General features: G+C 46.3%; 1 protein-coding gene and 1 long non-coding RNA gene across 2 annotated transcripts; one reads left to right on the forward strand and one right to left on the reverse strand.

The window, feature by feature from the left end:
* The first annotated feature begins 302 nt into the window (after positions 1–302).
* On the forward strand, positions 303–22,743 carry LOC117019334 (uncharacterized). Its single transcript, XR_004422477.1, has 4 exons — positions 303–438; positions 11,214–11,288; positions 11,879–12,058; positions 22,348–22,743. It is a non-coding gene; the product is annotated as an uncharacterized LOC117019334 (long non-coding RNA).
* On the reverse strand, positions 3,528–27,467 carry TTL (tubulin tyrosine ligase). Its single transcript, XM_033100969.1, has 7 exons — positions 27,155–27,467; positions 24,484–24,562; positions 18,771–19,003; positions 15,360–15,495; positions 14,255–14,524; positions 9,692–9,835; positions 3,528–7,072 (listed from the first exon to the last, which is right to left on the reverse strand). Exons 1-7 carry the CDS (start codon positions 27,309–27,311, stop codon positions 6,958–6,960), a joined length of 1,134 nt encoding a protein of 377 aa, XP_032956860.1. The 5' UTR covers positions 27,312–27,467; the 3' UTR covers positions 3,528–6,957.

Here is a 27,467-nt window from a genome sequence, read left to right on the forward strand (position 1 = left end):
CCCCACTCAGCGTTGCCCTCTGGCTCTCGTTCCTTCCACCAGTAGAGGCTGGTGGAGAGCAGTCTTCAATGCGCCGCTATTTTCCCCGCGACCACTTCCCGATCATTGCTGATGCCCACCCTGGGCAGACCCCAGCCGCGTCTCGGCTTCTAGAAACAAGCTGGCTGACTGCCCTCTACCCCACTGGAATCGTGAGGGCACCTCGCGGAACGGTCAGGTGGTCTGCGCTCGCTGACGGCTTCCTTTGTCCTGGGGTCCGGCAGCCGCCACGGGGCCTCCCAGCCCTGTAGCCTCTCTGAGTCCTAGGAGCCACCATCTTTCCAGTGGGGATTTACCAAGGAGTGCCTCAACTCGTCTTCGTGTGTGTGTCTTTAACAGCCGCGTTCGCTATGGCGGGATGATCGACAGTAAACACACACACTTAAAATGGAACCCTTGGTAAGTTTACCTGTATGTCACCTGTGACGCCATCGCCACGATTCGGATAGAGTCAGTCCACCACTCCCAAGTAGCCTCCTGACCCTTGGGAATCCCTCCCTCGCGGCGATTTCATCTATATTCCTGATTGGTGGGCTTGCTTTTCCTGTAATGTCTTTGTCTGGTTTCCCTATCAGAGTTAACAGTGGCCTCACAGAACCACTTGGGACGTGTTCCCTCCTCTTCCATTTTTTGGATTGGTGTTAATTACTCTTCAAACACTTCGTAGAGTTCATCACTCAAGCTATCTGGTGCTGGGCTTTTCCATTTGGGAAGATATTTTGATCATTAATTCAGTCTCTTGTCAGGTCTATTCAGATTTTCTGTATCTTCTTTATAGTCACTTTCGTCAGTTTTGTATCTTTCTAGGAATGTGCCCGTAAATATCGATTATCTAATTTGTTGGCATACAACTGTTCATAGGATTCCCCTGTAATCCTACTTGTGTTGTAGTAATATACCCTCTCTCATTCCTCATTTTAGTAATTTAAGTTCTCTTTTTTTTCCTCCTTGCTCAGTCTAGCTAAAGTTTTGTCTATTTGATTGATCTTTTCAAAGCACTAACTTTTGGTCTTGTTGATTTCTTCTTTTTTTCTATTCTCTGTTTCATTTATTTCCATTCTAATCTTTATTATTTCTTTCTACTTTTTTGGGTTTCGTTTACTCTTTTTCTAGTTTCTGAAGGGGGAAGAAACCTAAAGGGTGTTGATTTGAGATTTCTTAAAGTTTATGGTGGTGACAATAGTTAGTAAAGTTACATAGATTTCAGCTGGAGATCTTTTTTTAATGTAGACATTTTAACATAAATTTCCCTTTAGGAACAGCTTTAGCTGCATTGCATAAGTTTTGGTATGTTCTCATTTTCATCTATCTCAAAGTATTCTAATTTCCCTTGTGATTTCTTTCTTTGATCCCATTATTTAGGGATCTCATTATTTAGGGATAATGAGATCCCTTTGATCTCATTATTTAGGACTGTGGTTTCAATTTCCACATATTTGTGATTTTCCCAAATCTATTTGTTAATGATTTCTCATTTATTTGATGTGGTCAGAGGACAGATGTAGCATAAGTTCAATCATTTTTAATTCACTGAGACTTGTAGTATGGTCTGGCATATGGTTTATCTCACAGAATATTCCACGTGTACTTGAGAAGAATGTGTATTTTGCTACTGTTGGATGGCAAGCTCTATAGATATTTGTTAGATTTAGTTGGTTTATAGTGTTTTCTACTTCCCGTTGATCTTCTATTTGTTCTATCCATTATTAAAAGTGGAGGATTGAAGGCTCCAACTAATATTATTGAACTTTCTCTTCAAATCTTCTATTTTTCCTTCATGTATCTGGGGGCTTTGTTGCTAGGTTCATATGTTTAGAATTAATTTGATGGATTGATCCTTTTATCATTAAAAAATGTCCTTTGCCTGTAGTCACAATTTTGTTTCTCAAAGCTTATTTTGTCAGGGGGAGGAGGATGGCAGATGAGGGTAATGGGGATCCCATGTATGGTGATGGAAAGAGAACTGACTCTGAGTGGTGAACACACAATGTGATATATAGATGATGTAATACAGAATGGTACACCTGAAATTTGTGCAACTTTACTAACAATTGTCACCCCAATAAGCTTCAATTAAAAAAAAAATTATTTTGTCTAATATTATTTGTCTACTATTAGTATGGCCGCTCAAGCTCTCCCTGAGTTACTGTTTGCATGGTATATCTTTTTCCATCCTTTTACTTTCACCTGCTTGTTGTTTCTTAGTCTAAAGTGCGTCTTCAGCAGATAGCACTTCAGAGTTGGATCATGGTTGTTTTGGCTTTTTAAAATCCATTTTGCCAATCTGTCTTTTGATTGGAGTGTTTAATCCATTTACATTTAATGAAACTACTGATAAGGTAGGGTTTATGTATGCCATTTTTGCTATTTGTTTTCTATTTGCCTTATATGCTCCCCGTTCCTTCATTACTGCCTTCTCTTTTGTTAAATAGGTATTTTCTAGTGTAACACTTTAGTTTCCTTGTCTTTTTTTTACTATATATTTAAAGTTATTTTCTTAGTGGTTGGTGTGTCTTGTTGTGGATCTCTTTGAGTCTATCCTACCTAGTTTGAATTTCTTGCATGCATTTTAATGTTTCTCGTCAAAGTGGGAAAGTTTTCTTCCAATGTTTCTTCCCCTCCCCTCTCTTCTAGGGCTCCTGTATGTATATATGCTGGTATACATCCACGCCTCTAGGTAGATCTCTGGAGCACTGTTTATTTTTCCTCATTCTTTTTTCTTTCTGTTCCTAAAACTGGATAATCTCAGTTGGCTTCAGATTTACCGATGGCTTCTTTTGCCAGCTCTAACTTGCTTTTGAACACCTCTACTGAATTTTTCATCGGCATCATTGTACTTGGTTCTATTTAAAATACAATTTCTATCTCTTTAATGATGATATGCCCTCTGATGACACATCGTTCTCAGTCTCATTTAGTTCTTCAAACACATTTTAAATAATTAAAGTCTGTGTAATGAGTCCAATGCCTGGGTTTCCTTAGGCACCGTGTCTATTGACTGCCTCTTTCCTCTGTGAGGCTTACTTTCTTTTTTCTTTGCATGTCCCATGATTTGTGTTGAAAATTGGAAAATTTTAATAATATAATCAGGCAACTTTGGAAACCAGATGTTCTCCCCTCTCCAGGATTAATTGTTGTAGCTCTTTGTGTTTTTAGTGACTTTGCTAAACTAAAGCTTGTATTCTTTCTTGGGTGTGGCCACTGAAGTCTCTGCTAAGTTAGCTTAGTGATTAACTAATGATTGAACAGATTTCCTTAAAAGCCTGGAGCCAGTAATTCTCCCAGTATTTGCCAAGGGGCCATGTGTGTGCGCGCACGCGCGTTTGGCATGCCCTCATGCTCAGGAAGGTGTTTTACAGCTCTGTCTTAGTCTTCACTTCCTGCTTGTGCAGATCCACCTGGTTAGAGATGAAAGCTAAGGGCACACACACAGCCCTACACATGTGTGTGGCCTTCCATATTCTTAGGAATGTTGAAGCTTTTCAAAACCTCCTATGGAAGTCTCAGTTAGGAGGGACAATCTGTTGACTTATGTATTGAATGACATGCTGGGTTCAGCCAGTGACGGCCACTTCTGGCCTGTTTTTGTATGGCCTATGTGCTAAGGATGTTTTGTATATTTTCTAAGAGTTGGGGAAGAGACAAAGAAGAAACTGCAACAGAGACCCCACATGGCTTACAAAGTCTAGAATATTTACTGTCTGGCCCTTTACAGAAAGTCTGCCTGTGGCTGGGTAACAGAATCATGGATTCAACCCACCAGTGAGTCCTAGGACAATCAACACCCACAATAAGACTATGAGACCTTAGGGGACAAAAACATTTGAAATATTATTACTTTAATGCCCCAGGCATTTTAAACATTCATAAGATCGCCGTTTTTCAGAAGTCATGTCTTCCTAGGTACAGAGCTTGTGTCCAGGATCAGAGCCAAGGGCACCACTGATTCCTTTAAAGCAGAACATGCTGTGGGGGCCACCCTGGTGCCTGACTTCTCTAGTGGAGTCCCCACCACACCCACAAGAGGGCTGGGTCCACTCTGCTTGACACAACCACAACTGCTCATGAAATACACTCTGTAGCTTCACTGTGCTGTGGTTCTGTGCATCCCGGACCGTCCCAGCACAACCACGTCTCCCACGTCTGTGACAGCTGTCCAGGGCGCAAGGGGGATAGCGTGTCGGCTGGTAAGTATGCCAGCACCTGCTCCACCGCATCAGGCACTGAGGCACTTGAATGTTCTGGGCAGAGTGGAGTTCGTAATCCCCTAGGAGTTAGTGTGAGGACAGGGGCTTTTCTCTCAGGAAGTAGTAACCTTAACATGTAGTTAGCAGATTGATAAGCCCCCGTCTGTTTACACTTGTTGCCAAGGCTTCCCAGACTGTAAATAGACAAAGGCTGTTTGACATGAAGCAAAGAGAGAAGCTGCTTAGACGGCACTTTCTAGTCGCATAAGTACCTGTGTCAACATCTGGTCATTCTTAAAGAGAAGCCTGTCCTTCCAAAAGCCCTAGGCCTTATTTGATTCTCCCAAGGTAATAGTAATGTGTTTGTTCTCCCTTCTATTCTATTCTACGGTTCAAGGCACCTCTATGCACACTGATGCCTGAGGTTCCAGTTAATTGTCAAGGTGGGGGAGGGGGACAATGTGGACACCAGCACTGCGAGACGCGTCCCAAGTGATCCCAGCACACAGCACTGGGCACCTTGGTACTGACGGTCCTTGAGTCTTCCTAACCTCCCCTGTGCTCGCTAAAGCCTGTGAGGTAGTCCTGGGTCAGGCAGTGATCCCTCCCGTGAGACAAGAAGCGAAGGCACAGAGAGGTTACGGCCTGTCTGCCACTGAGTGGCCAAGGATAGAGCCAAGACTGGAGGGGCATCTCCAATGAGGAATACCTCCTCCCAGCAACTGGCGACACGAACACGGACACATGCAGAAGGACTGACTGGGCAGCCGGGCAGGACCATCACTGCAAGGACACGGAAGAGTATGGAACAGTTCTGAGCCAAGCACCCCCGATCGGAAATAAACTCATAAAATAAACACTTATTTGGAACCACGTGAGGAATGAATGAAGCATCACTTCCTACTGGAGCCTCACTTCCCTCACATATATGCTATTGATTCAGGCTTAGAAAATCCATCAAGACCCATAGACTTCCTAACATCTCTGAACTCTTAGCTCTGTCGCTTAGCAGCTGGAGAACTCCTGAGTGTCCCTGTAGATTAGGTCCCAAAGATCATGACATACCTGCCTTCACGTGTCACAGCACTATAAAAACCTCCACACTTTCCCCATTACCAGCCCACGTAGACATCCCAAGGACCCAATACTCCACACTCTCTAAGTGGGTGTGCAACTGGCCACGACCTACATACACGTCCCTAAACGCCAACCTGGCAGCTCACTGGGCCTTCAGGAGTGACTTTTACCACTGACTGTTCCACTCCGCTCTGCATGCAAATTTGTGATCTAGACTCTGGGTAAAAACCAGGACTTGGTTTTGTAATTGCAAATCTCCACGTGAGTCAACTAGCTGGGCCTTTGTCCCCTTCACCCTGCTGTCACACTTTCACATGCTACACTGATTGCTGCATCTATTATATTTTTATCATTCCATTTTCACTGTAAGCTCCCACTTCCCATCATGTTTGAGGAGCTGTTGTTTTTCCTTCTCCTTTTAAAAACATTTTCCCAAGTACAGGACTGCCTTTTCGTGTGAGTAGAATGAATAATGAGTACACGTATGCAGGAAGGGCACATGCACCACGTTCTAGTGTGGAGGTGCCTGGTCTAGGGGTCTGCTCTGACGGCCACACTGCCTGGGAAGGGCACGCTCCCTCAGCTCAGCCAGCACAAGTGGCACCTGTCCTTCCCACTGCTGGTGACGTGGCCTCCTGAAAAGTCTGCAGCATACTACTCAAGCTGGGGAGTGGAAATCACACCAAATGGGACACTTCTGTTGGCCCATGAGAGGCTATGTGGAGCTCTGGAACCCCAACTTTTCTGTCTGGGGAGAGCCTGTCTCCGGGACAGAGGCCGCTCACTAGAACAGAACCCGCCCTCCAACCTCAGCAGAGATACGTGGCGAGCGCGGAGAGTGAGTGGCAGGGACTCCCTGTCCTGGGGCGGTGCCACCCCGGGGCCAGGAATTCTACTTTCTGACCCCAAGAGAGGTTTTCACAAAAGTGAAAACGAAAATCGTGAATACAGGGAACTCTGCAAAAATGCTGTGGATTCTGATTACAACTAAGGTGACTGAAAGCATCATATCCCAAGGCACCCACTACTGAGTAAAGCAAGACATCATGTTTTCTCTCTCATGCTAATTTGATGCTAACGGGCTGTGGCCAACGTGCTGCTTGGTTTTTAAAACATGCAGAGAACAGCGTTTGCTGTGTTGGTGCCTGGCCCACACCAACCTGACGGGACTGACCTAAAGGCTCAGGAATGGAGACAGGAGAAGGCCCTGCCCCACGAGGCCAAGAAACCCAGGGCTGCCGGCGCATGCCTGTCCAGAGTGTCATGGGGGGACGGGCAGGGTCACACCGGCAACTCCGCAACACGGTAGCATCCAATCCCCATGCAGACAGAAGGTGGCGGCGGGCACAGAGCTAAGGCACGAAGGCTGCAGCAGGTGGGGACACCAAAGGTCCAACAGTCCCCGGGGAGGAGCAGCATGGCTCCCATGGCTGCCTTAGGACGGAAGCTCGATTCTTTAAATGATGGGAGCATAAAACAACCAAATCCCAGTGTCTTCCCCTGAGAAGAGCATTTAGTTCTCCCCTCGGGGGCCCTGAGCTGCGGCTCTGGGGAGTCACCTCCGCTGTCATGCTTTCTCCTCCATTGCGTCTTTGCCTGCTGCCTCTTTCTCGCTTGGCTTCCCCTGGAGCAGGACCCCGCACTCGGCCCTCGGTCACAGCCTGACAAAGGCAGTCGGCTGGCTCTGCTGCTGCTCGGCATCCGGGGGCGGGAAGATGCTGGAGATGGCCACGTCCACGATCCCCTGGCACAGTTCTGCGTAGAGCTTCCTGAAACACGTTTGGAAACATGCCATTGAATAAGTTCACCCAAGCGGTCGCGGAAAAACCAGAGCTTTTCCCACGTCACAATCACATTTACTCAGCTCACATCTGGCTCCCGCCATCCATCCAGATACTCGGGACACTGCGGGTGATGAAGTGTCCCCTTAACACGTGTTTCTGGAAGTCCCAACAGGCGGATAAACAGACCACTGCTTGGCCGTGAGCTGCACGGTGGAGAGGCTATTGCAAGATAAGAGCCCTGCTGCTGTCTGGGGAGGGGACACATGCAGTGGCAGCCCTCCCCACAGAAAGCTCCCGCTCCGTGTGGTTGAAGGGAGTGATGCCCCAGGAGTGACAGCTAAGCTGAGACCTGGGGAATGAATGAAGTCAGGCCAAGAATGGAGGATGGCAGAAAAGAGGGGAGACAGACACAAGGACAACGAGGGAGGGAGGGGTGACAGAAGGGAGGTGGGCTGGGGACGTGATCAGCGCAAGGGGAGGCTGCAGGCAAGGCAGGAGCCAGGCCATGGCCAGGAGTATGGACTCTATCCAGAGGCCCTGGAAGCACCAAAGCAGAAAAGCTAAGGAGGAAAACCTCCCACCCATGTCTTCAGAGCAGCAAGGGGCCCTCCAGCTCCCTTGGCCACTATTCCCTATAGGTTTCTGCCCATTGTGTGGGCAGCTCACGAGGCCCAAGCCTGCAACCTCAGAACCAACTAACGCAGGGGAAAACCAGAGGCGTGTGGTCCAGAGAGAAAACCCACATCTGAGATGATGCTCAGGCCAGACATGCTCACCCACCTGACTGGCTGAAGACACATCTGGACTCCAGGCCCGGAGCCCGGGGCAGGCACCCTGACCTACAGGAACAGAGGCCTTTACTGCCCTGCTGTCCAGTCTGCTCCCCATCACAGAAAGGGGACCTTCTCCCCCGCCCCCGTCCCTTTTTACTGCCCCGAGCCTGGTGCTCCTAAGTCCCAATGTCGTGTAAGGCCCTCTGGGAGGAAAGCATGAAAAGCCACGCCTGCATTTTCTATCTCAGGAAGTGCTGACTGCCAGCAGACCTCCATCTCCCAGCTGGACAGCTGTTCCCCCGCCCCCAATTCCACAGCCCCTGTCCTCTGTCCAACGAATTGAGTCCCTCTGTCAACAGTTTGGTGTGGCCAAATCACTCAGCCTCTCACTTGTAAGGGACAGTGACAGGAGGCCTGGAAGGCAGTGATGGGGACAAAACTTTGGACCCGGCACGTCCCCAGGAGCCACAACTGTCAAATACGCCGTGTTCAGTGCTTCATGATGCTCATCTTGAAACACTTGGGAAGGCGTTTCCCAAAGGGGCAGGCTCGGGCCAAGGAGAGGATGTAGCTGTGACACGGGCAAGTCAGCTCATATCTGAAACACTTGTGCTGCAGAGGGTCACCGTACACAGGTAGTCCTGTGCCTCTGACATCCTGCTCATCATCTGCGACAAAACAGCCGCACGTTAACACGTGCACAACACGTGGGGGACTGTGGCTCAGGAGGAAACACAGGTCATCCACCATGGCATCAAGTCACCACACCTATCAGCCCTCAGCCCATCCTTCCTTTAGGACACAAATAAAGCATTTGAAAGTTCACATCCTTCAGAACAAGAACCGGACTCGTGCCTCATGCCTCTCAGTGCGGCCTGGGTCCCTCGTGCCTTCCCGGGCCACCTCACGGTAAGCCCCACCCCACCCCAGAAGCCCTCTCCATTCAAAATCATGCCCCTAAAAGACAGAATGGGTTCATTTTCTGTCACAGACTTGTACCACAGTAAGATTCATAGTGATTAATCGGGCAGTGTCTGTCTTCTCCCTCAGTGGGCTTCCTTGAGGACACTCACCTTTACGTGACCTCCTCCTACTCCTTTGGGAGGTCACCTCAGTTTCTCCAGGATGTGCATGGAGGACACGATGAAAGTGGATCTCAGAACCAATAGCCTTTGAGGGTCAAGTCCAAGTGAGCTTCCCTCACATGTAAGGCCTTCCATGGTGCAATCGGACCCCACTCTCCCCTTCATTGTCCCTTACTCCATGACACCACACTGCAGCCAGGCCTTTCCCAGGAGGAACAGACGCTCCCCTAGGGGGTGCAGAGTCTGCTCACCTGTGCTGTCCCACAAAGCCTGGCACCAAGCAAGGACCTGCTGGACACTGTCCCCTTCCTGAAGGCTGTCTCCTACCCTCTGGGAGCATGTCACTCTCTTCTCACATCCCAGCTCCAGCTCCACTGCCTGCCCGGGTCATCACTGTCCCCCCAACTCCAGGGCCCTGCTCACTCACCCTGTCACACAAGAGGGTCCCTTCTGGCAGTTACTAGCTTTGTTTGAAACTCTCACAACTACCAGCCACCTGAGTGCAGACTAACGGCTCAACGCACGGGAAATTGGGAAAGGAAAGGCCTCAGCAAAGCCCTGCCAGCGGGGTCCTCCCCAGGGACTCCTGTTTTGTCACACCCACCCTGACAGCAGTCAAGGGTTATGGGAGCGCACCACCTTGCCGACACTGGCCGTTCAATTGCGGAACCAACTTTCCCTCTCACAACCCGGTGGTGTCGGTGGAACCCACTTCCCCTGTCACAACCCAGTGGTGTCACGCTTACTGAGCACAAGCGGGGGCGCCGTTGACCTCGATGAGCCAGACCTTCAGCTCCTCGTCCACCATGAAGTCGAAGCCAAACAGCTGGAAGCTGTGGTAAGGGAGGTGTCGTGTGCTGATGGCGGGCTCCACACTCGAGAGGCAGCTCCTGCAGGCACAGGGGAGAAGGGACCCGGGAGATGGGCTGGTGACGGTACATCACGTGTGCTCACAAATCGGCTTGACCAAATTACAAATAGATTATTCAAGACGATGCTACTCATGAGGCGACGTGTTAGAAGACTGCAACCGCAGATGTCGCACAAGCTCTGGCTGCTTTCCAAGCTCAGCATTGTCACCGTGACCCCTGTAAAGGTGGCCTTCTCCCACAGGAGGGCTGCTGCCACATGTGTTTGTGACAATAAAACATTTGCATGTGTTGTCTCCATAGAAAAGAAAGGGACCACTATTCGGTGAAGAGCAGAATTGCCACAAAGAATGTTGGCCTCATTCATTTTTTTTTACTAGACCCAGTTTGAATCCCAAATTGTTACTAATTAAAAGACTGAAGTACTACATGTATTGAAACTAAATGTTGAAATAGAATAGTATTAACATCAACTACTGTTCGAAAAAACTGGGGTAAGAACACGGAATAATTGAAAACACAGAAGTTGAAAGTGAATCTCAAACATATATGAGGTCAGAGGTCAGGCTGCCGCAGCCAGAATCTTGGTCATTGTTTTAACCTCTCCAAGCCAAGCTTTGATTTCTTTTTCCATAAAGTCGGGGGTAAGATAATGGAACTATGACTAATAAATCACTGTTGTCTAATCTGGCCGTCTCACAATACCTGTGCCATCTCTATTTTATGAAGGTCTTCTGGATTTTCCCGACCTAATGTTGGGGCAATACCTATCTTAGCAATAGACTATGTTATAATGACTCCAAGATCACCAGGGGTAGCCATCCCTCTACTCAACTGTATAGTTAAAAGGAAAAAGGTGTGGGGAACTGGCTTCCACATGACTAACTCTAGGGTGTAGGTTTTGACTTTAGAGACCTGTGGCCTCTGTGAATGTGGGGCTAGGGTCTTGCTCCCCAGACCTCCCTCCACCACTCCCCCAACTCTAAGTGTCAATTTTCTTTTTTTTCCCGAAAAGGGAAATATTTCTATAGATATGTTTAAGCGTTTAAAAATAATTTTGGACAGTTAGCCATTGAAGAACCAGTAGGAATAAGAATTTTTCCTCCCATTCATCTTTAACCTGCACTGGCCAGCCACATACCACACGTTTTTCTAAGTCCTATTTCCATGCTATGAGAGAATACCCTTAACTTTTGTTTTAATTACAACATTATAATTAAGAAAAAATATTTTAAAATACTATTTAGTTTTGATCTACTTGTTCTGGCTGTTAGTTTTTCTTTTACATACTAGAGCATAGTGTACTTTCATTCTTTATCCTTCAGTATTATTTGGGTTTTATCTCTCTCTCTTTTTTTTTTGCCATGAACATCTATTATTTAATGAATCTTAAAAACAGAGGAAAGACTCATTAAAAGCAATACTAAGATTTCAGCTGACATCTCAACAGAAAAGACAGAAGCCAGAGATAACGGTAAGCCACCTTCAAAGTGCCAAAAAAACTAAATGCTGATCTAGAAATCTGTTTCCAGAGCAAATATCATTTAAAAATGAAGACAAAATAAATATATTATCAGATAAACAAAAATAAAGATAATTCATCACCAGCAGACCTCACTTTTTTAAAAAAGCACTAAACATGAGTTTTTTAAGAAAAATGATCCTAGACAAAAGCAAGAATATGCGTGACAGAAACAGAAGCAACATGAAGGGTTAAAATGTATGGGAAACTCTAAATGAATATTAACTGTACATAATAATAAAAATAATGTCTTGTGAATTTAAAATACTTGGAGCATTAATGACCATCCACGTGCCCACAGTCCAGGCCCCCGCGTGGGTCCCTCCTACTTCCCCAGAGAGAGAGCCACTATTTTGAATTGCGTGTTTATTACTCCTTTGCTTCTATTTTTACCATCCAGTACCTTTCTCTAAGTAATGTATTATAATACTAAGTTTTGCTTGTTTTTCAATTTATATGAATGGAATCAATCTATATCTAATATACAGCTTGTTTTTATTTTTTTAAAATTTTTGCTTGACAATATGTTTGTGTAAGTGCAGTCAAAACACCCTTCAGGAATAAGGTGAAATAAAGACATTCTCAGATGATGGAAAATTAAGAGGACTCATCACAGCAGAACTGCCCTAAAAGAAATGATAAAGTCTGAAAGGAAATGATACCAGAGAGGAACCTGGAACTTCAGGACTTAATGAAGAGCAAAACTAATAGCAAATATGTAGGTAAATAAAAATAGTTTCCTCCTTTTATATTTAAATGGGAAGGGGTTTCTTGTACATGGCATGCAGTTTGCTCTTGTATTTAAAACAAACACAACATATATATATATATACATATATGATGACAGCAATAATTATAACGTGATAGTTCAATGTATGTGAATGTACTAGACACTACAACTATAACAGATATAACAGAGAGGGAGAGTGTCAAGTGAACTATAAGGTTATAAGGTTTCTGCATTTTATTTGAAGTAGTAAATTATTAACTCTAAGAAGGCTATGAAATATTAGGTACATAAATTGTGATCTCTAGAGTTACCACTAAAATGTATATAGATAAGCAGATAGATGAGATATATCTGTATCTATATATCTATCTATGATAAATATATATAGAGATAGTATCTATGATATATATATGTACGTATATATAGAGGGAGAGAGAGAGAGACAGGCAGGCAGATAGATATAGAGCTAGACAGATATAGAGATAGATAGGCAGATAGATGATAAATATAGAGACAGACAGATAGATAGATAGGCAGACAGACAATAGATATCTAGATAGATATAGCCAAATACTCAACAGGAAAATTAAAATGGCACTCTAAAAAAAATTCAAATAATTCAAAAGAAGTCAGAGAAATGAAAAGCTAACAAAAACAAAAACTAGAGGGAACAAACAGACCAAATAATAAAATGGTAGCTATAAATCCAATCAAACCAATAATTACACTAAATTTAAATGGTATAAATACCAATTAAAAGACAGAGATCATCAATCATATTGGATTCAAAAGAAAACAAAACCAAACCCAACTCTATGTTGTCTACCAGGGCCCACTTTAGAATTGAATAGAACAGAATAGAACAGAATAGAACAGAACAGAACAGAACAGAACAGAATAGAATATATGAGAAAAGATACTCTACTAATCAAAAGAAAGCTGGCTATATTGGTATCAGGCAAAATTGACTTCAAAATAAGAAATATTACCAGAGATAAAGGCAGAAATTACATAATGATAGAGTGGTCGATTCCCCAAGAGATAACAATTCTAAATGTATATACACTTAACAACAGATCTTCAAAATATATGAAACAAAACCTGATGAAACTAAAAGGAGACACAGACAAATCCATAATCATACTTGGAGACTTCGATGTGTTTCCTCTCTATAATGAACAAGTAGATCTGAAAATCAGCAAGGATATAAAAGACTTGAACAGCACTAGCAACTGCTTTCATATAATTCACATTTATAGAACCTGCCCCACTAGAGCACAGAAAATATTATTCTTAGTGTAGGTGGAACATTCACTAAGATGGACCATATTCTGGTCATGAAACAAACTTTAACATTTTAAAGACATGAAACCATACAAACTATGTTCTCTGGCCATAATGGATAAAGTAGAAATCAGTAACAGAAAGATGTCTGGAAAATCCCCATTTAGATATTAAGTAAAAATTTCTAATAAGGCATGAGTCAAATATGAACACACAAAGGAAGGTAGAAAATAATAAAATGAAAATGAAAACACAACATAGCAAAATTGGGTGCAGCTCCCATGTTTCCCTGAAAATAAGACTTAGCCGGACAATCAGCTCTAATGCGTCTTTTGGAGCAAAAATTAATCTAAATTATAATATCAGGTCTTAGATTAATTTTTGCTCCAAAAGACTGATTGTCCAGCTAGGTCTTATTTTCTGGGAAACATGGTAATGTGTACTTAGAGGGAAATTGATAGCATTAAATGCTTGTATTTTTAAAAAAATAAAGTCTCAAATCAATGATGTAACCTTTCACAAGGAAACTAGAAAAAGAACAAATTAACATCCTCCCCCCCAAAAAAAGCAGAAGGGAATAATAAAGAGCATAAACTAAGAAATCAAACACAGTAGAGAAGATCAGTAAAGCCAAAAGCTGACTTTTTAAATAGATTAATAAAATTGATAAATCTCTAGCCAACCTGTCCAAGAAAAATGGAGAGAAGATATAAATTACCAGTATAAGGAATGAAAACAAAGACATCATTACAGATCCTATAGATATTAAAAGGATAATAAAAGAATACTACAAATAATTATTGTCCTTAAACTAGACAACTTAAGTGGAAAAATTCCCAGAAAGGCAGAAACTCCCAAAGGTTCTTCAAGATACATGTAAGCAAAAAAGATAGAATTAAGTTACCTTATGATGTGTTTGATTTGTAGTAAGATAGTATTCTCCAGTGTGATGTTCAAAGCAGCCGTCAGGTACTGACTGAACTCGTCAAAGAACATTTCGTTCCCTTCTTCGTATTTCCCATAGTTCTTTGAGTGTTCCTTTTGAATGCAGTGATTGGTCAAGTGGCAGGTTTTGTCTTGGAAATTATCGGCATGATAGGGTTCTGATGCAGTCCGCAGCACACCCTCGCGATAGAGGTAGATGTTATACTGGTGATCCAGCAAGACCCAGCTCCTGCAAGTTAATGAAAACACTGTTACTCAGGTCTCCCAAAGTTTCTTCACATCACACACATCATCCCACACCTTGACTGTTTTTGGTGGGAAGTAGAGGAAGGAGGTAAGGAGGTGCATTTTAAAATTAGACGAGGCAAGGCATGGCAATTAGCTAAGACAGTGATTGTCTTTGTAATGGGCAAACTGATGGCAAGGAGAGACATGAAAAAGATACAGCATTTTGAAGAGTGGTGATGGCCTGGTTTTTAGGATCAGCCTATGGAAGCTCCGTTTGCCATGCCTGCCCTTTTAGTAACTTTAGGAGGAGGGCTGTTCACCCTGAAGCCGATTTGACATCATAAGGCAGCAGGTCAGCATGAAGGAAACGGACTGTCCTCTGGGGGGCTGACAGCAAGGTCAAGGGCAGGCTGGGCTGAGCTCAGTGTTAGAAAGCAACGCACAACCCCTTGCCAGGCCTCCTGCTCAGAACGTTAAAGTCCAAAAACCTGAGGTGTGTTCGTAAAATCCTCAAAGGAAGGGACACAAATAATAATGTCAGGACATATTATTTGTTAGGGTCAGATGATCTGTTGTGTCCCATGGGTATCTCTTGGCTTCTTCCACAAGCAAACCCCATATATTTTATACCCTTCTCTTTGGACCCACAAGAAGTCATATTCGTTGAAGAGAATACAAAGAAAGAAAACCCATAATCTTAGTAACATTTTCTAGAAAGAAAAACGGAATTCAGCACAGAAGTTCAGTGGCACTCAGCTGCTCTCACTTTTGGTCACATATTGAATACTTGGTCACCATGCAATGCTCCAGGGTAGTGAGCCTGGCAAAGAACTCACCGAATGTCGAACTTGCGATGACCTGGCTCCAGCAGCAGAGGGCGCTCTAAGTACTTCTGGATCACGTGAACCTGGCCTTGGCGGTCTATGAAGTCCAGAAGTTCCGTGGCCTCTGAGGAGATGAGAATGCCTTCCCCTAGGGGAAATCAAACCGGAAACGGAAGTTGGTCCAGCTCCTCCTGAGAAATTGCTCTGCGCACAGCCAGAGGGAAGCGCCCACAGGACGCTGGTTGGCTGGCCATTCTTCGTGCCCAGGCCTCCCCTGCGCGGAAAGCACCAGGGTCATTCAACCCTTTCTCCATGTAGGGTTGCAAACAATGTCTTGGCAGGCTCCAACCACAAAATTCCATTTTACAGACACTCAAAATGTCCAGGTACCCTGGGTAAATGCCACCACCCTCCCATTGGTTACCACTATAAAGACAATGCACTTGCACTGCCTGCATCTACTTCTAACACTATCTTATGGAAACACTTGGGAGGTTAGGGCACAAATGCAAACGGAGCAGTGGGTATCCTGCAGCTTTGTAATAGAAAAATCGGCTCCAAAGTGTCCGTCGACATTGAGTAAATGATACCATAGCCTTTTAAACAGCTTCACCACGATATATTTTGCATACCATAAAGTTCACCCATGGAAAGTGTGCGGTTTTTAGTCTAGTCAAGCAACCATCACTACAATCTCAGTGCCAGACAGGAGGGGGGCAAGGGGTGGGTGGAAAGGGGAAGGGATGAAGAAGGACAAAGTGGATGGCCTTTTTTCTGACTAGACTATGGTTCCATGACAGCAAGACATCCTGTCTGTCTCATTCACCCCATATCATTACTTCTCTAATTCATTCATTCACTCACTCAATATCTATATTGACCTTTGCTGGGTGCCAGGTGCTGTCCATAGCACTGAGCACCAGTGTGACATGGCCTGACTGTGCTTTAACAGGATGTCTGTCTGCTGTGTGTAGACTCGACAGAATGGTCCAGAACATGAGGACAGGAAGCTGTGCTCCAGGTGAGAGGTGAAGGCTGAACAGGCTCGATAGTGCATGTAGTTTCAAGGTTGGACCAACTATACCTGTCATGCAGTGGGTACTGAACATTTGTTTAACAAGAATAAAAGCCATTCATTCAGCCTATTGGTTTCATCTGGTTTCTAAGCAGGATAAATGAATACCATTTATCCTTGACTCCCAAAGCAAAATGGCTTAGTTGCTTGGCATGTTATTCTCTTTCCCTCTCTTTGCTGCTGACATCATTGTGTTTTGTCGTGGTAAGTGTCCACGGACCACCCAGGTGGGATCACTGCCAGACTTGACAGGCCCTTCTACCAAGGGCCCTGTGGGGACAGAGTCCCAGAGAGCAGTTTCCAGGCTCTCGGTCTCACGTGGAAAGGTGCTGGCCATCAGCTGTAACCAGTTAGCCATTCTGCTGTAACTGCCTTGGCTGAGCTAGCAAGCACGGATTGCAGTTAGCAAGGGTTTGGTGGGTTGGCAGAGAAGCAGACGGTGGATTGCGGATCGTGTGGATCTTGCTTCCTGTGACTCCAACCCAGCCGCCAGCGAGAATATATGTCACGCGGGGTCTCAGGCAGGGTCTCTGGTCCCGCTCCCCATATAAGAACACAGGATATGGTGAGGCCAAAAAGGAACATCCACGGAGCCATGGATGAGAGGTTCATACTGCTATAGTCTCGGTGGAGGCTGGGTTGGAAATACAGGAAGCAGCATTTACACGATCCGCAGCCTTCTGCTTCTCTGCCAACTAACCTCACTTACTGCAATCTGCCGTGCTAACTGCAATCCACTGCTTGCCAGCCACCATTCACTGCTAACATAGCCACGGCAGTTATATTAGTGGCCAGTGGCTCACTGGTTACAGCTGACGGCCAACTAGCCACAGCTGATAGCCATTTGATCACAGTCGATGGCCATTTACTACCTGAGCCAGCACCTTTGCACGTGAGGCCGAGAGCCTGGAAACTGCACTCCTGGCTCTGTCCCCACGATATATGCCTCCCCTACCTATGGCTCCATTGGTGTTCCCTTTTGGCTTCACCATATCCTGCGTTCTTGTGCGGGGAGCTGAGTCCCTACCTTACAATCCCTATCTCACTCCTGAGTCTCATGCCAGTCAAGGCTCCGAGGCAGAAGGTGTCCTTACGATGGCCGTCCTGACTCCACCCAAATCCACAGGAGGAATCTGGAATACTGTGGATTTCTATTTCCTCTTTCAAGTCCCCCATTTACTATTAGAACCAAGCTAGGGGACAGTACTTGAGAAGAGGTCACAAGAGGGGAGAGAGAAGTCAGTGAGGTACCTGGCTCGAGGCAAGATTTCAAGTCCCCCAGTTTCAGGAGGTTCCAGGTGATGGGGTCAGAAGGCCTTCTCCAACAAGGCAACAAGTGAGCTAAGAGACTCAGAAAATGACCCATGAAATGCGTCCAGGTACACACAGGTGTGACGGTTTGCGGGACACCAGGCAGGCAGCTACGGGCCAAGCAAGGCCAAGAATGAGCTGTGATCAGAGACGGGCACTGTGGGGACAGAGCCAGGAGTGCAGTTTCCAGGCTCTCAGCCTCACATAGAAAGGTGCTGGCTCAGGTAGTAAATGGCCATCAATTGTGATTGGACGGCCATCAGCTGTGGCTAGTTGGCCGTCAGCTGTAACCAGTGAGCCATTGGCCACTAATATAACTGCCGTGGCTACGCTAGAAGCAAATGGGGGCTAGCAAGGGCGAATTGTGGATTGCAGAGAGGCAGATGCCGCCAGCGAGATATAGTGCTATGAGTCCCCTATCTTTGATTCCATGGATGTTCCTTTTTGGCCTCACCATGTCCTGCGTTCTTATGTGGGGAGCAGGAGCTGAGAACCCGCATGACATCCTCCACGACAGGCACACGTGAAATGTGCAGGCTGCCAGCAGGGCTCGGTCGGGAGCTCATGCTAACACCATTATGTCTGAGAGGAGGACTGGCGAGAACAGTAGCTTTGACTCAAGTGGAAATGGCAAGAAAAAGTCTAATTCAGAATATGTTTTGCAGGTAGAGCTGATGCATCGGGTATAGATACTAAAGAAAAGAACAGTCATGACGGATGCTGGGTTTGGGCTCCGAGAGAAAAGTGGGAAGACTGACAGGCGGGCGGTGAGGAGGTAGAGTGGGAGGAAAGTGAAGCGTTCTCTGCCAGACGTGTGAGTTTCAAATGCCTGCAGCTGGTCTGGAGCTTACAGGGAAAGACATTGGCTGGAGGTGCATGCGCAGACATCATCGGTATGGAAGTAAATATTCAAGACAATGCACCTAGATGTGCTGGCTGCCCTGGAGGATGCAAGTAAGAGAGTCACCCATTTAAACACATCATTAAAATCTAGCTGACGACATGGACAGGACAAGGGGGCAGGAATGCCAACTCACCTTTGGCCCCAGCAGATGACTTTGCAATCCAAACGTTGCCCTCTCCATCCTCCTTCTTTTTGTTGTAAGATGCCAGGAAGAATTCCCTCTCATCTGTCCTCGAGTTACAGATGGGCACGTGGGTCCCGTTCTGTGCAGGAGCAGCTGGGGTCTTCAGGTTGGTGGGGTAGATCACGTAGGACTCGGGGAACCACGTGCAGGACTCGACCAGTTCTGGGCTTGTCTTGATTAGCCTGGCACAGGACACGGGCACAGGGTCAGGCTCCCTCCTTAGTACTGTCACTCTGTCAAGAAAAGCCAGTGCTCCCCAGAGCTTGTCCAGGAGGCAGCGTGTGACCGGGGGCTGGGTGCTCCTTCTCCCTCCCCGGGCCCACCTGTAATGCCCTTTCTGGGACACACAGCTGTACATGTAGCTTCCAAGGCAGGTGTCAGCTGGCTCAAAAGTGGCCTGATGTCCAGAACCTCAGCTCTTTTGAAAATGCATCTCCAAGGAAACATAACTTGAAATCGTCCTGGGCCAACACCTCTTAACAAGTATGCCGTGGGTGAGCTAGCTAGGCCCACACTGAGAAAACCAAGTGGGGACTGAGGAAAGTGTTTGGCTCACTAGAAAAAGATGGCCTTGGCCCATGTCTCTGGAGAGGAAAAGCTACGACTCAGGAATCTGAGCTATCTAAAGACTTAATCCTTCATTTCTAGCTTTTAGCTGAGCCTGACTCCAGAGACAGAATAAAGAAGGAATCTTTCTAACAGGACATAGGATTCCAGCAGTCATACCTCCTGCCCCCAAAATAACACGACACGATGGAAGATAACGTCAGGCCTGGGCAAGCCACTTAAACAGCGGGCTTCTGAAGGGCTTCCCACCACCTCTGCTTCCGCGTCAGACCCCCGCGGCAGCACCACATTGCTAGGTCAGGCCCTGGGTCACAGAGCAGTGCATTTCCCGACACCACACAGGCAGGACGCAAGTCGCCAGGTCCAAGTTGTACCTGTGCTCTGATCCTCAGTGCCGGGATTCAGAGTCAGCGAGGAAGACGCCCACCGGCCTCCCCACCCGGGCTCCCTCTTCTACAGAACTGCTCATATGCAGCCTGGGGTTCAGAGCCACCTGCTAAACCCAGTCTGTGAGCAAATGGCAGAAATAATGAAAAGAAATTTTGAATTGAGATTTAAACTAAAGTTATCATAATGTGAAAGACAACAGAATTTGTGTTACTTGAACTCAAAGGAACAAACAAAAAACCATTTCTAATTCACTGCACGTTCAACATTATCAGTGTGGTCCAGCCAATGTGGCTTCTGAGCCCCCGAAATGAGGCCAACGTGACTCAGGAAGTGAACTTTAAATTTAATTTAGTTTTAATTTTTGAAACGGAAGCATTGTAAAATATTTTTCCATTCAGCACAACTTTGCTGCCTTGGTAGCATGACATTCCATTCGAACTACTGTGTGACCTGAGACAGTTTTGTTATGTCTCGGCGTGCATGTCAGGCACATGTATCGTTTCTAGTGTTACACATCAATACATCACTGTTACTCAGGGACAATAGATTGATTCAGTCCATGGGTGTTTTTTTCCCATGCACTGAAACATTATTGATTCAGTCCATGGGTGTTTTTTTCCCATGCACTGAAACATTATAATGTTTATTGCGCATAGAACACGAATAAAGTAAGACATAATTAGTAACTAAATTATGTTTCTAGTTAAATAAGTATGGACACATTTTAAAATTTAAAACAAAGGCATACTACTGATGCAGAATTGAATCGGGACGCTGGAGCTAGAACTTCAACCAGAATAGGAAGGGGAAAAAAAGCACTAGACTTTGATACCCATTTGCCTTTCAACAGTCAAAAAAGAATAAATGATATTAGTGGCTGAAATCCAAATTAAACATTCAACCAAAAAATCTACATTTATAACTGGGTCTATGCTTGTAACTTTGGTCAGCTATAAAATGGCTTGGATTCTTACACAAAAAAGAAAACCATTTTAGATGGAAATGTGGGAAAATAATTTGAGGAAAAGACTAAAAAAAAAAAATTTTACAAAAAGTGAACAATCTTTCGTTAAGTCACTTTAGTTAAACAATTGCCCATAGAGTATAAAACAGTTCCCACAATGTTAAAGATTGATTCAAATTTTGAAATCTAATAAATATTTTTCTTTAGGTGAGTTGTGACATAAGAGATGCTGCCCAGTTAATACTTTGGGTATGTTTTGTCTCAAAGGATTTCCAAATATATATAAAAAACATTGTCAAATTGCAGCCTAAAAAATGTCAAACTCGCTGTGTAGATACGTTTTAGACCTTTACATTTGTCACAGAAGAATTTCACCTACATGTGAAAAATCAGTGTCTGTCATGACAGATGGTACTGCAGCTAAGTTGGGTTAAAATTTAGACTTACTGGGATTTTAAAAGATGTTTCCTTTATTGCTTCATCCTACTGTCTGATATATATTGGAAACATTTACACTCAGTTTGCTGAAGCCCATTCTATAGAAAGTGGCATGGATACAGTTGTTAAAATGGCTTAGTATACTCCTATACTTGCAAATGCTACAATGATTTGCATTTGACAGAACTGCTGCAAGGAACAGAAGACAAGGAATTTAATGATGCTGTGTTCTTTGCTTAGGATGGTCAGATGGAAGAGTTTTACCAAGATTTAATGTACAGTTAATTCCAAGTTTCCCTTGAAATCAAGGGAATGCTTGACAAATCATTAGTTTCATCTAATAATTCATTATTTCATTCAACAATCAAAGATTAAAATGGCAGTGTAATTTACATTTTCTCACGTGTATCGACACTGCCACGAACAAGCTAATTTTAAAGCTCTAAGGAAGGGAGAAGCAGACCTTATTTATGACCCACCCAGACATGTATGAGAATTGATGTTCCAACTTTATAATACACGCCAATGATAATGATTTTGCATATTTTTATAACATGACTTAATATGCAGAAGATTTTAATTGTAACAGACAGCAAATTGGCTATAAAAACAAAGGGAAAATTTGAAGAAAACTTGGTTGACACTGATATTTTCGGGTTTCTTTTCAATTTCTCCAATACTCTTTGGAATTCAATATTAATACTACCGGGTGGACACGAGAGTTGGTGAATTCACTTAACTTGGACGTGGTTTTGGAAATGATACGCTTTTGCTTCAAAGTCAATTCTTTTAATAAAATGAACCATGTGGATATTAAAGGAAAATGCTTTTTCACTATTTAAGTTGTTGAAAAGCTTTTACATATGTAGGAACAACTTTGGTATATGAATCTACTTTTTTGACCATAAATGTTAATGAAATCTAAATACAGAGCAAGGGTTTGCAATGAAAGTCTAGTGTGTGCATTAAGATGTGCTATAAATGTAAAATACACACCAGATTTTGAAGACTCAGAATGAAAAAAAAATTTTAAATGTATCATTAGTTGTTTTTATATTAATTGCATGTCAAAATGATATTTTGATTCCTTGGTTAAATGAAACATATTATTAAAATAAATTGCATCTGTTTGTATTAATTTTGATGTGACTACTGGGGAACTTAAAGTCACACGAGTGGCTAGCATTCCACTTCTGCGGGACAGCGTCGGCCGGCAGAATGACCTTCACGTGGACGCCCTCATTTCCTGTACAAAACCAAGACCAGTTTCGACAGGAAGTCCCTTGCATCTGTGCCATTTCCTCAAAGCCCATTTTGAAAGGAATTACAAATGGAGGTTTGTTCCCATCTACGAGGGAGAAACGCTCACAAGAAGAAAAGAGCCTCCAACCAAAGCTGGAAGAACAGCCCTCAGTCTGGCCTCCAAGAACTTCTGACACTCGCTGAAGTGACAGCAGGAAGATGCCTGCTGCACAGCACCCTCTGGGTGTCGCCCAATCACAACTGAGTTCATGCGTCCCGAGTACAGATTCAAATCATCCTGTCTTATCACTAACTGCTCTGGCCCTGGCAATCTAGATGCCCTTTGTGAGCTTCCATTTAAGGTGGCATTTTTAACTCTCCAGAGTCCTTTTGAGCCATACAAAATTATAGGACAGAGACAAAATGAGAAAGGGAACCATCACCTCCTGGAATTACCACAGTCCCTGGCAGGACACCTGAGAGAATGAAGGACACTTGTGAGGATGAGAACAAGCCCAGCATGCATAAGTCAAGCCATCACAGACTATGTCACATGCCACCCAGGGGCAAAGAGCAGGCGTAATCACCACTGTCCCCACTTCCCAGGTGGGACACTGGGAGTCAAAATGGCGCTGTCCAAGGTTCCAGAGACTAGACACCGTCTCAGGCCTGGTCATGACTGCAGCCCTTAGTCACTCCACCTCATTACAGCTGCTAAATATGCAAATATGTAGAACACAGTTCCTCCACAGTTACAGCATCCTCTGTTCCTACTTTTATAATTCTACCTTTATCTTTAGAGAAAAAAATCATACTAGAAAAAAGATTGAATAAACGTTCTACAGATTTTTCTAAATGAATAATCTGCACCATGTCCTATGTCTGCTCCTAGTCCTGGCAAAAGACTCTTTTTCATCTAAACACGTAAGAAATGTATAACAGGAATACCTCAGATGCCTCGCTCTCCCTGAGGTGTAGCTGGCGACTCATGAAAACCTGCATGGGGAGAAATGGATACAAAGCTACTGGGGCCAGTGAGTTGGACAAAAAGTAGACATAGTCCTGTGAACACCCCACTTCATAAGTCTAGAGCTCAGAAAGAAATGTGAGTGGAGAAAGGGCAGGGGCACTGAGCTGTCTTCCAGGGTCATCTAATGATCTGTTTGGCTGCACACCCATGATCACTAGTCACCATGGAAAGGACACCAGGGACCTGCTACAGCTCTGACTCAGGGGCCATACCCAACTTACCTACTGAACTGACAATAGCAGTCAGTGATGGCCAGTAATAACAAGAGCTCTCACTCTGTGTGAACTACCAGGCAGGCGTTATTCAAAGCCTTGACATGAATTAACTCAGAATCCTCACAACAACCCAGACGCAGTTACCATTATTATCCCCATTTCACGGAGAAGGAAACTGAGGCACAGAGTCCCACACTTCACTCACATCACCTTATTCAGTCCTCACAACCACCTGCGGGATGTGGTGGGGCTTAGTGGGATGAGGACACTTGCCTAAGCGAATCAGAGCAAGAACGGGGGCTGCAACCGTGCCACTGGTCGCGGACCTCAGTCACCGTAGCACACTGTTTTCACAACCCAACTTTGCAGAGAGGGGCAGTGTAGCAGATACTGTTATGCCCTGCCAGGTGTCCTTTCCGAGGGGACCCCAGCTGCTGTGACAGTGGCTGCCAAGGACTCATACACGCCCCTTCTTCAGGGACCAGCCCTGCCCAGAACACCAGACTCCAGAACACCCTGCAGCCAATGGCTGACACATTCCAGAATAAGGAACCCCGCTCCCCAATGCATCACTTACATAGGAAATGCACCCCTTGGCCCTGCCTTTGGGAGCCTCTGGAGGCTTCATCAAGCGCTAGAGTCCAGACTGCAATCAAAGCAACTTAGAGAAGCCTCCAGAAGGAGCATGTGTTGGCTTTTAAGTGAAAGTACATTTGCCCTTTCAAAAAATAACCCACATTTTTCCTGAAGTGTTTCATAGTGAAAGTTAACACCATTTGTGTGAGAACTCAAGAACAGGTTTTAAGGAACACTTACTTCACCAGAGAGGCTTTGCGGCACAGTTTGTCAGCCCCCCGGTAGTAATTCACCAACTGCAGCAGCCCAGGCTCGTGACCTGTGAAGGAAAGGGGGGGTCAAGGAGGGTACCAGGATGGGTCAGCACCCTGTGCAGTGGAGGGAACAGCTGTGTCACACCCACCTCTCTCTCCCTTTCAGGACTCGCGGTTATTCTATCCCCACATAGTAGCCCGAGAGCAGGTATTATAATGTCAACATCATAGGGCTGCCTGCCCACTGCAAGCCCACTGCCGCCATTGTTTTTTCTTCTTAGGGTGGAGGGGCACTTTCTATTTCACCTCTCTGGGTCCCCATCGCACCCCTCCTTGGATTAACACACAGGGACTTATGTGTGACCTCTGTACAGGAAGGACTCCAGCCATCCCACTCCTGACCTCTCTCTTTACCTCCCTCACCTTGCTCCCTACATCCCTCAGGGAGGCCAGAGAACTGCCGCTCCTCTTCTCCAGCACGTCTGCCTCTGCGGACTTCCAAGGGAGGCACCAAGGGAGGCACCAGAAGGTGAAGGAAGGCCGCGGAGAGACCACGTCTATAAAATCTGAAGCCTGAGGACTTGCTGCTGTGCATCAGTCCACAGGAACACTCATTTTCAATAGACCTTATTGCGTATCCCTCCTCCATGAAATTAGAGTGGAAGGGATACAAGTAAAACAAAAGCCTCTACTTTTGTTTCAAATCCTAACAAAATGCATTGCATTTCCAGCAATAAGAACAAAAGTTAAACCAAGCAAAGGGAGTCTGAGTTGAAGTTGCTAGAGGTAAGAATAACTGATCAGAAAACAGCATCCAAACGAAAAGTTTCAGGCATCACTGGGCTCCCACCGGCTTCCCGGCTTCCACCTGGACCTACCTTCTCCCAGGGACCCCAACAACCCAAGCCTCTACCTCATTTCTCCTTGGGGCCCATGTTGTGCACTTTCAGAGAAAGGAAAAGATCCCCATAGTGCAGGCAAAAAACCATTCTGCTTGTGGGGTGCCCTTTCCTCTCCCACAAACACCAACTCTGCTGCCTTTGTGGGGCCTGTGTAGGATTTGAGCCCTCTGGGTGGCTTCTGTTCCTTCTCCTGGGGCCTGAGCCATGCACCCCGCTCCAGCCCCGGCAGAGCCACCTTTCTATTCTTAATATTAGGATTCCAGCTGAGCTTTTCTGGCTGGGCACGGCCCAGGGCGAAGAGGCACGAAGTCAGTCAGGCGCAGAAGTGCACAGAGCCAGGAGGAAAGACCCGTTCCCAACTGCCAGCACATTTTCTTCTGCTTTGAGGGCCGGTGTTCCCTTTGCTGAGAGCTTCTTGGGGACACGGTTAACAAAAGGGGATCTGTATGCACATTCCCCACATTCCAAGACTTCTGGGTTGGAACGAGCCCTTCCAAGGAATCCCCATCACACACCATAAACCAGTATAAGAATAAAAGTTGTCCGTGGTACCCAGCGTTCCAAAGAAAAAGTTTCAGTAGGGCTTCGAGGTCACACCCAATGTCTCCAAACCAGCACGATTGCACTGCCCCCCGCCAAAGCTCTGTGTAAGCTCGCTGCAGCCAGTCGCTTCCAAAAGGCCTGTCTCCAGTCTCTGCCCCTTCACCCTCCCCACTTCTGACCACACCTATTTCTAGAAACTGTCTCCTTCCCTGGACTCAGAACACTACTCGGTGTGGCTGCCGTCCAAGGCAGTGATAGCTTTTCCTCGTTACCGTTTCCCCCCTGGGTCTTTGGCCCCCCTCCGGGGAGACTGTGTTAGGGAACGTGGCTCCCCGGGCAGAGGCTGCGCCTCCGGCGGTTGTGCAGTGAGGAGGGGCCCCGAGGCCGCACTCAGCCAGTGCAGGATGAGTTGAAGCATCTGCACCACTTCTAGATTACGTCACCCGAAGAGGAGCGCGGGTGGTCCGCCCCTCCCCGCCAGGAGGCAGTGTGTACCGGGTGGTGCCGAGCCTGCTCCACCTGGTGAACGAAACCCGGCAGAGCGCGAACCCAGCGTTCCTAAAATCTGCACTCAAAGCCCCATGGTGACCCCACGTTCTTCCGTGAGGCTAAGGAACATCTGAAAACAGACACCCCCACCCCCCTTCCTGGGGCTGCCTCCTAAAGCTCCTGCGTTGGGAATCCAGAGCCTTTCCCAAATGCACTGGCAGTTTATCTGAGCTCTCAAGGAGCTGAGTCCTCAGGCTTTTCACACAAGTGCCCCTCCCGCGCCCACATCAGGCCGGGTGCAAGCCTCCAGCTGGATGTCACCCGGCTCTGCCGCAGACTTGCCCCATGGGGGCGTCGGCTCTGGGATGGGGGTGAGCGCGGCCAGGGGAGGGGCGTCGGCCCGGGGATGGGGGAGTCAGCCCCGCAGTGCAGGGGCGTGGAGCCTGGGCATGGGGGCGCGTCGGGCCCCGGGATGGGGGCGCGTGGCCGGGGGCACGGGGAGCACGCGGTCAACGCCACTCATGCTGCAGGACAGGCCATTGTCGGGGTGGCAGCGCCGTGACTCGGGCCTGAATCCGAGATTCCGGAGATGTGAAGCGTTAAGACCTTTAGAGATCTGTGTTTTTCTGGGGAGGGGCGGCGCGGGGGAGATCTGTGGCCTTAAAACAAAAGCGCTGGTTTCAACGGGCCGTGGGGGGCAGGGACAGGAACGGGGGAGCTCACCCAGTCTCCCGAAGGGCAGCCGGTTCCGCTCCCCCAGCATCAGGTTGAACCTGGGGTTGTCCCGCCGCAGCCTCTTCCAGTGGCCAGAGGCAACCAGCAGCCGGGAGACCTCGGCGTAGACGCTGCTGTTCTCGTCGCGAACCACAAAGGTGAACATGGTGAGGCCGCCGGCGCCGGGCGCGGGGACCAGCGGGTCTGCGTAGAATCCGCCGGCGCAGTGCAAAGGCCCAGGTCCCGGCGTCCCTGCCGGGCTACCCGGGTCCCTGCCCCGCGCATAGGCCCCCGCCCCACGCTCCCGCCGCACCCCGCCCCC

The sequence above is a fragment of the Rhinolophus ferrumequinum genome, assembly GCF_004115265.2.
Source record: "Rhinolophus ferrumequinum isolate MPI-CBG mRhiFer1 chromosome 13 unlocalized genomic scaffold, mRhiFer1_v1.p Super_scaffold_3, whole genome shotgun sequence".
Lineage (NCBI taxonomy): Eukaryota > Metazoa > Chordata > Mammalia > Chiroptera > Rhinolophidae > Rhinolophus > Rhinolophus ferrumequinum.

What these genes read in the sequence shown, in the direction of transcription:
- TTL (XM_033100969.1), bottom strand. Translation starts at nt 27,311, where the DNA reads ATGTTCACCTTTGTGGTTCGCGACGAGAACAGCAGCGTCTACGCCGAG. An exon ending in CAAATCAAACACATCATAAG is followed by an intron (nt 9,836 to 14,254) that starts GTAACTTAATTC and finishes CTGTGCCTGCAG; the next exon opens with GAGCTGCCTCTCGAGTGTGG. An exon ending in GGCGCCCCCGCTTGTGCTCA is followed by an intron (nt 7,073 to 9,691) that starts GTAAGCGTGACA and finishes AACGTGTTTCAG; the next exon opens with GAAGCTCTACGCAGAACTGT.